The 8,361-nt window shown below is 44.5% G+C and overlaps 1 protein-coding gene across 1 annotated transcript; it reads left to right on the forward strand.

The window, feature by feature from the left end:
• The first annotated feature begins 5,743 nt into the window (after positions 1-5,743).
• LOC103722424 (uncharacterized) lies at positions 5,744-7,313 on the forward strand. Its single transcript, XM_008812980.6, has 2 exons — positions 5,744-6,166; positions 6,269-7,313. The coding sequence occupies exons 1-2, from the start codon at positions 5,838-5,840 to the stop codon at positions 7,104-7,106; spliced, it is 1,167 nt and encodes a 388-aa protein (XP_008811202.1). The 5' UTR covers positions 5,744-5,837; the 3' UTR covers positions 7,107-7,313.
• The last annotated feature ends 1,048 nt before the right edge of the window (positions 7,314-8,361 follow it).

An 8,361-nucleotide genomic window follows, 5' to 3' on the forward strand; every position in this document is an offset into this window, starting at 1 on the left:
TATTACCTGCTTCTATTGCTTCGCTCGGTAGTTTGTGTTTATAATTCAAAATTTGCTATTGACCAACAAAATTGATTCCCTGGAGATGGGCTTTAAAAATACAATTTGAATGTGCCTCAAGTCATTTTTTTGGATTCAATCTTTGGGTTACTCCAAATTGAAAGCGGGCATCTATTATTGTCCGTTAAATCCTTTTGGACCTGGGCACGTTTGACCATGGGCAGGCCTTGGTCATATACATGAATTTATTAAACTAAAGCCAGCCTATGACCATCTAATAGGAACTCGGGCTTAATTTAGATTTTGGCATGGAGGCTCAAAGATGGATTTGTTAATGTTTTCCTTATCCCCCCGACTCACTAGCACGCCTCTGGTCGGCATGCATCACCATACCACCTTCCAAAGGAATAGGGCAATATGGAGATGAATGCGCATCCTCCATCGATCTACCATGCCCGAGGCCTAACAACTGCCTCAGAGATCTCCCGCGTGCGCACTACCGATCTTTCGGTCATGCCCCATACTCCCCTATCCTCTGTCTCGCCATCATGGATCACCAGGGACAAAATCTGCTCAGTAAGCTGCTCCCTAAAGATTCACCTAATTACGGCTTCGTCCCACCTCTGCTCTTTCTGAACAAACAAGTCACATACTCTACATCCAGCCAGCCAATTATGGTCAATCAATATGGGCCAGTCCTGCAGTGGAGCCTCCGACAGCCATTTATCCTCCTGTATACCGATTGCCTGACCATCTCCAATCTTCCATCTGATCGCTGGTATCACAACCGGCACGTAGGTACATATCTCCTGCTATATGAAGAAACACCACGCCTCGTATGGAAGATAGACGGGGAGGTTGGATCTCCCTACTTCGTCTGCGGCAAAGTACCCAAAAGACTCTTCGGCTCCAAAAGAAATCTAGTTGCCATCTTGGTCGTAAGTATCTCTCTATGCTCAATTAGCGAGTGAACTCCCAATCCTCCCCTACCAGTCGGCTGACAAACCGTCTCTCAAGCTACCAAGTGAACACCACCTCGTTCCCCATATTTAACTAGGGCTCAAGTATCGATCGGTCTACCGCCCGGGTACTGAGGCAGTTCAGGGTCTCCAAATTGGGCCAACTTGGATCTAAGTTATAAAAAGGATAAGGCTTACGCTAGGATCCCCGAGCTTGTCTAGAGGGAGAAAAAGGAAGAGAGAGATTCTCAACTCGGGTCTAGATTTAGTCTGATCCTGGTCTTGGACTTGATCCGAATGGTTCGGATCAACCATAAGCGGAAAGGTCTAGATCTAGCTTGCTTAGAGAGAGAAAGAGACACAATTTAAAGCTAATTGAAGTTTTCGGCTTTATCTACTTAGTTTAGTTCAATCAGAAGCTTGGCCTATTCAGTCCGGTTTAACCAAAATTGGAAAAGAGATATTTGGCCTGGGTCAACCTGGATCAATCAATGTATCTGATCTATGATGAATAGACTCGGCTCACAATGAATGAACAGGGCTCGAACTTGGCCCACAGTGGGTACCCCCAACAAGGCCCAAAATGGCTGAACTGGTCCTAAGTTGGGCCCATAATGAGTACGACCCCAATAGGGCCCAACTGCTATGGGCCCAAGTTGGGCCCACAATGCGTACGGCCCGATAGGGCCCAAAATGGTTGAACCATATTTTGGCCCACAATGGGTACGACCCTGCCCAACCTGACTGAATTCGGCCCAAATGGATGAACATGGCCCAATCACAGCCCAAATTGGATTAGCACGGCCCAAATAGATGACTCGGCCCATGACAAATTTCTTCATCCCGTGAACTGAGAAACAGGAAAGGGAAACGAAAAAGAAAGGAGGAAGGAGAGGAGAGAAGAGGAAACGGAGGCCTATAGCCTGGCGGTGGCCCGGCCAGTGGCTGGTGGAGGCGCGGCCAGCGGCGAGGTGGCTGCGGCCTGCAGCACGGTGCCGCGGTGGCTCAGCCGTGAAGAGGAAAACCGAGGACATCCTCGGTTTGGATTCAGCACAGGGAAGGGAAGCTCGATCCGGTTTAGAATGGAAGAACAGAAGGACAAGGAGAGAGATAACTCACCGGCGAGTGGCGGAGGCGGCGGGGAGGAGGGATCTCAGCCGAGGAGCGGCTCGGTCCGGAGACAGAGCTCCTGACAAGGAGGTAGATCTCGGAACAGGGGAAGCAAGGGAAACCCAAAGGAAAATGCGAGGGAGATCCGGGGATGGCGGAACTCAATGGAAATGGTGCGGTGGCCACCGAAGGAGGAGGAGGAGGAGGAGGATCTCGGGTGGTGTTCTCAGAGGGATGGGGGGATTTTATAGACTTTCTCCGTGGCGGTTAAGCTCGCGGGCGGTTGCTCTGCCCGCGAGAATCGTGACATCGACGCCACGGAACGGCCGGCGGCCGCTCTAACTCCCCGTTGGGTCGGGGAGTTTAACCGCCGCGGAGCGGCCACCATTCCGCGGCGGTTCTGCTCCAAGGAAGAAGGAGCGGAAACTCCTTGTCTTTGGGCCTGGGCTGAAGTCGGCATGGCCTGCCTGCTTCAGCCCATTTAGGCTATTCTCACGGTAGGTGCTGAAGCTGGTAGGAAACATTGGAATGGACAACAGAAAGACACATCGTTCAAAGGTAAATTCTGCTAGCCGTGAGGAACTTTGGCAAACTCCAAAATAGGTGACCATGGAAAATGTTCCAGTGTATTACCCAAAATCCAGTAGGAGCTAATCCCTGAGAATACCAGCTTGTTGGAGCCAAAGCCCAAGTCTCCAAATATGACCTGAAAGTGACGAGCCACTTCAGAGTTTCGCCATTGTCCATGGTTCTAGCTGATGAACTCATAGTAGTGGAGGTGTTCTGGTTCTGCTTCTTAGGTTTTTGGGGTATCCGTATCCTTTGTATAGCAGTGCTATATTCTGGGTTTTACAACAATGGTTCTGCTCACCATTCAGGGTACACTCTCTGGACGGAAGAGGGGGAGCTACCACAGGCACTCCGCGAGTTAGTGTTTTTTTGACTTTATTAGGTGTATTCGTACATGTATTATATGAAGAACCTGTTTCAGCAGAAAAAAAAAAAAGATTTTTATTTGGTTGTGGATTGCTAATGTTGAGTTGTAGGTAATTGAAGAGACCCATTTGATGAATGCTCTTTGATCATCTTACTAATCTTGTATTTAGTTTTTTTTTTTTTTTTTGGTAAATAAAAGGAGAAGGGGGGAGGAAGGGACAAGCCCACCCCCGCGTAGCAGCCCCGACCACTGGGCCCCCACCCCGCCAGGAGAATGTTCGATGCGGGTAGACCGAGTCGTGTGTTGGGCACCCTGACCTATTTTACTCATACCCTCCCCACCCGTGGGCCGGCTCAGTTATCCGACCCGACCCTCCGTGTGAGTACGTCACACCTGGCACCACCCAGGCTACCAGCCGACCAGTAGCGCTTCCAGACCCCGTGTCCAGGCATGGGGCATCCGGTCCCCGAATTTAATCGACGCCCACGCGTTTCGAACCTGGAACCACTTGGTTGGAAGCAAACACTCCGTTCCAACTGGGCTACCACCTTAGTGGTTGTATTTAGTTGTTTTAATGATTTAAATTTTGTATGTTCTTGACTTCGTTTATGGGCAGCCCTAGTCTCAGGTCAGCTTTGTGGCAATCCTTAGCTTGGTTTTCATTGTTATTCACTGAAGATCAGGGACACCGTGTCTCAATAGTTTTTAATCGGAAGCTTTTGATCATGTATTTATATAATTATTCTATGAAAAATTCCATTTGAGATAAAAATGTAGAATTAGGGCTTTGGCAGGTCGGTCTTAGCCAAATTCAGAACTTAAAGAATTTGGTATTGCTTTAATAAAAAAGGTATTTTTGCGACTTTTAAAGCAAGAAAGACTTCCCCCATCCCCTCCAAAAAAAAAAGAAGAAAAACTTGAGCCTGATCTAGTAAGCAATTGAAAAGATTCGCAAAGAAACCAGATTGAGCAACTTGGCATAGCTTAAATATATTTTTTAACAACCACATATTAAAAAAGAGGCCTGTCTCTCTACTTGCTCTCTAGCTCATTAGTTATAAATATCGGTCATTTAAGTCTGTAATTTAATGTACACCCACCTAGCCCACAGTCTTCTAAGCGCCCATCTAATTCCTCGCATAAACTCCAGCCTGTAGGTCTGTTGGTTCCCAAAAAGAGACAAAGACCTATGGAGGTCATTTCATTTTAATTCCACAGGACCCGGGCCATAAGGGTGTTGCATTAATATAGGCTATATCCAAATAGGCTTCTCGTTCCACGAATATAGCAAGAAATTGAGCCCAATTCTGCTGGATTTTCCGAGCAGGCTCTAAAGTGTGATATTAATTGATTGTATGGCTTTATGCAATTGCTACTTACATTGAGTTTCTGAGCTATTCCTTATAGTTTATTTGACTTCTGGAACTAGCTCAAACTCAATGTAGAAGAGGAGACGCTGTAATATTTTCTGTCAGGCAGTTATGTGCAGAAATGATTATACTAGGATTGAACTACTAATTCCGGCACTCCCCGGCGAGGACTAGTTCAAACTCAGTAAATTTGTATGTAGTATTTCTTTTCAACATGATGCTTCTAGTAAATTATCCTTGTGTCCAAGTTTAAACTTTCAAAATTCAAACTCAACACAAAGGACATATCTGCAACATCTATTTTCAGTAGGGTGCCATTCACAAATTTCTTTACATCAAGTTTGGGCTAGTCTCGGCATGCGGCATGATGGGAGTAGTGCAACATAATTAAGTAACAATTAAGAAAATTTACTAGTCTCTTCAAATATAAAAATTTTACTTTAGTTCTCTAAAAGTTTATAAAATTCCAGCATTCCAACTCCACCTCACTTGATCTCTTTGCCAGCTCTTTCCTCATCTCCAGTATCCTGCTTTCATGTCACAAAGTTCTCGAGGAGGCCTGTCTCCTCCCTAGTTTCAGTTTTATGAGTTCCTCTCATAACTCATAAGCGTTTGATGGTATATTCTCGTGTGTTCCTTAGAAGTACTTTAAAGAGAGTATAAACGTACTAACCACTCTGGTCTTCTCTATATATACACTAATGTTTACTAATTAATTTTTTAATGTCATCCATTCGTATAAATGAGCACCAAATCAGGTTTTGTGATCAGGGTAGATGGTTTATTAAGGACTTTATTTTCCATTTAATCCCTAGTGGCTCAAAAAAGGGGGTTGGGGCATACGATGGGGTAAACTAGAGAGTATGTATGGTAGCCCAACGATTGCACTCTTGCTTGTGAAGAAATATCCAGATTAAAACCTTGGGATCTGTTTCCTCAAGTGTTTGACTTGTTTCATTCTTCTATTATTCCTTTGAAGTGCACTGGTTCTTCCATTGATACTGTCAAAGTGAATAAACAATATAAATTATTGTGTTTAATTATAAGATTAACGGAGTCAACGTTGAGGAATAACTGGATAATTTATTCAAACCTGTGGCTAGTTTCAAACATCAGCTAGAGAAACCTTAAAAGTTGAAGCTTACACGCATCATCTTAGAGAATTTCGTCGAACACCGAAGCCAATTAACTTGCATGGTTTCTAAACGCAGTTTTAGAAGTCAAGCCCCTCGGAAGGTGGGGGCATAACCGGATTAGCACTTTCATTTGAACAGGTCTCTTGGTTCTAGAACTGCAAGACGCGCAAACGAGTTGAGTAGTCTAACCAAGCCAAGGAGGGAAAGTTCGTGAACTTTGGTTTGTGTCAAAGGCCAAAACGTCTATAAGTACGCGTATTTCTAGCTATATAAGCCTTACTCCATCTTTTCTAAACCTGAACTACTCTACGCAAGAAGGCGAGAGATGTATACAACAAGGTCACTATCTGTCTTGAAGCATTCTCCTGGAAATGCCTTCCAACAACCATCTGTCCATGGTCCCAACTCTGGTTATCTCGTGCTTGAAGACCAAGAACCCGAGGCTGGAGCTCCAAGCTGCTGGGTGCAACGTAAAGAAAGTCAACTCCGAGATCTTCCATTCCCCCAGGACAGGATCCTCACAATCAAACACTGTCCACAAGAAGGAGAGACACTGAAGCCTAAAAGCGCTGTTGTCGTCTTCATCCCAGTCATCAACCAACCACTCTCTTCCAACCGATATTATGTTATCATCGCCGGAGGAAGAAACAAAGGGTAACATCCCTCATCCATCTCCAATTTTCTTTTTCTTTTTTTTTTAATGAAGTTTTATTTGGACAAGGATTAGTTGTTTCCTGCTTCAAATGGAATTTGTAGGAAAGCTTATGCGTGTTCTAAAGAGGAAATGAGCATTTGTTGTTCATGCAATGGCACAAATGCTGCGAAACCAAGAGCTTTCGACCACGGAGACATTTACCAACAAATGGAGATTGAGTGCAAGAATGGTAGATTTCACGCCAAGTCTGTTGCTCCGGATGGGATCCCCCCATGGTTACTAGGAAGGAAGTATTGGAAGGTTTACGCTTCAAAGCCTAAGAATTATAAGTTGGATGAGGCATTGGGACTCGACGTAGCCCTTCATGCACGTTTCCCCAGTTTGAACTTTCCAATATCTACTCAAGAGACTCCGAAGGTTGTAATTGGGAGGTGGTACTGTCCATTTATCTTCGTGAAGGAAGAGAGGGGGTTGGGAAAACAAATGAAGCGTTCCATGTTCTATGAGGTGACTCTTGAGCAATTCTGGGAAGAAGTATATGCGTGCGAGAATCAAGATGGCAAAGAGAAGATCGTGGAAGTAAACGCTCTCACAGCAAGCGAGATGTTTTTCTTGGATGGTAAAGAAGTAGTGCAGGACAATAAGTCCCACGGGGATGGGATGATATGGTTAAAGCCTCTCGACTCCAACAGAAAGGGGGTGGGGCTGAGCTTGGCAATATGGGAGAGGATTAGATGGGAGGAGAACAGGAGAGGATGGGTTGGTGATGAAGAGGTGGAGAGGATTGTGGGGATGGAGGAGTATGAAGGGAAGAGTGCGTGGGGGAAGTTTGCTTGTTATGTGTTGGTGGAGAGGATTGCTTTCTGGAGGATGGATGGGAGCTTGGCGTTATCTTTAGAATTTAGGCATGCCACTAAGGTTCGGACCAAATGGGAGTAGAGGTTTCTTTTTCTTTTTTTTCTTTTTTTTGTGAAAACTATATTGTAGAGTCAGATATGCCAAAGAAAAGTAAACAAATTAAAGGGTGTCAAAGAGTGTGGGATGCAATCTAAAACTAGGTCAGTTTTATGTGGTTCATGGATTTGTACCATCACAAGTATTCCTTGAGTTTTTCATAAAAAAAAAAAAAGACTTTTCCTTGTGTTCTAATGCTGCTGGTGTGTTATTTTATGTGCAACCGTGTAATGCCAGTGAATGCTTGGGCTGTGAGTGGTGTTCTCATGGTTTTATCTGAAATTAAATAAAATGACTGAGTGAATGACATGCTGTTCGTCTGCATCAGCGCATGGCTCACGATGAAGCAGTGTCCCTTTTTTATTATTATTGGCACATGATGAAGTAGTGTCTTTATTTATTTATTTATTTATTTTTTATTTTTTTTAAAAAAAGGTGGGGAGGGGGGACGAAATTCTCCCTGCTTAGTAACCCCACACTGGGCCCCTCTCCCACTGGGATATGTCCGATATGAGTAGAAAGCACCCTTCTACCTCCTCGGAGGTAGAGACATATTTATATTTCTCATACGCTCCCCATCTTACGGGCGGCCCCACCTATGTGGCAACCCCTCACAGGTGAGTACGTCACCCCGGCGCCACCTTGGTACCAGCCGACCAGTAACGCTTTCAGACCCTATGTTCAGACGTAGGGCATCCGGTCTCCAAATTTAATCGACACCTGCGCATTTCGAATCTGGAACCATTTGGTTGGAAGCAATCGTCCCATTCCAACTGAGTCACTGCCTTGGTGGTAAGCAGTGTCTTTACGAGGAATGAAAAATACTGCATCGTGCAACAAAAGAACAATAGCCCAATGGTTGCACTCTCTTGTAAAACATTAAAAAAAATAAAATAAAAAAACACGTTTCCAAATTTAGGCCATTTATATCTAGATTCTAAAAATTTAAAAACTTTTAATCAGCCATAATGAACACAATTCCATTGCCACTGAATTCTTTGAGATGCTGTCGAGCACTCACTCTAAAATCTAACCAATTTAAAGTCGTGGTGAATTTCTAAACGAACATTGTGAAGTCGTTGAACCACTTGTTTATCTCTATTTATTGCTCTTTCTGATATAGGGCATCCAAGAGAAGGCACCTCTCTTGTCCACTGGTGAGTAATGAACTCAATTCTTTTGCCACGGAATTCCTCGAGATGATGCCTGTGAGATACGGGGCTAAAGTCGGCAGCCCCAG

This window comes from Phoenix dactylifera, chromosome 2 (assembly GCF_051530095.1).
Source record: "Phoenix dactylifera cultivar Ajwa chromosome 2, Ajwa_hap1_PhDact_Kaust_v1.1, whole genome shotgun sequence".
NCBI classification, from domain to species: Eukaryota; Viridiplantae; Streptophyta; class Magnoliopsida; order Arecales; family Arecaceae; genus Phoenix; species Phoenix dactylifera.

Coding starts and splice junctions, on each gene's coding strand:
- LOC103722424 (XM_008812980.6), top strand. CDS start 5,838: ATGTATACAACAAGGTCACTATCTGTCTTGAAGCATTCTCCTGGAAAT. Junction 6,167..6,268: donor GCCGGAGGAAGAAACAAAGG/GTAACATCCCTC, acceptor TGGAATTTGTAG/GAAAGCTTATGCGTGTTCTA.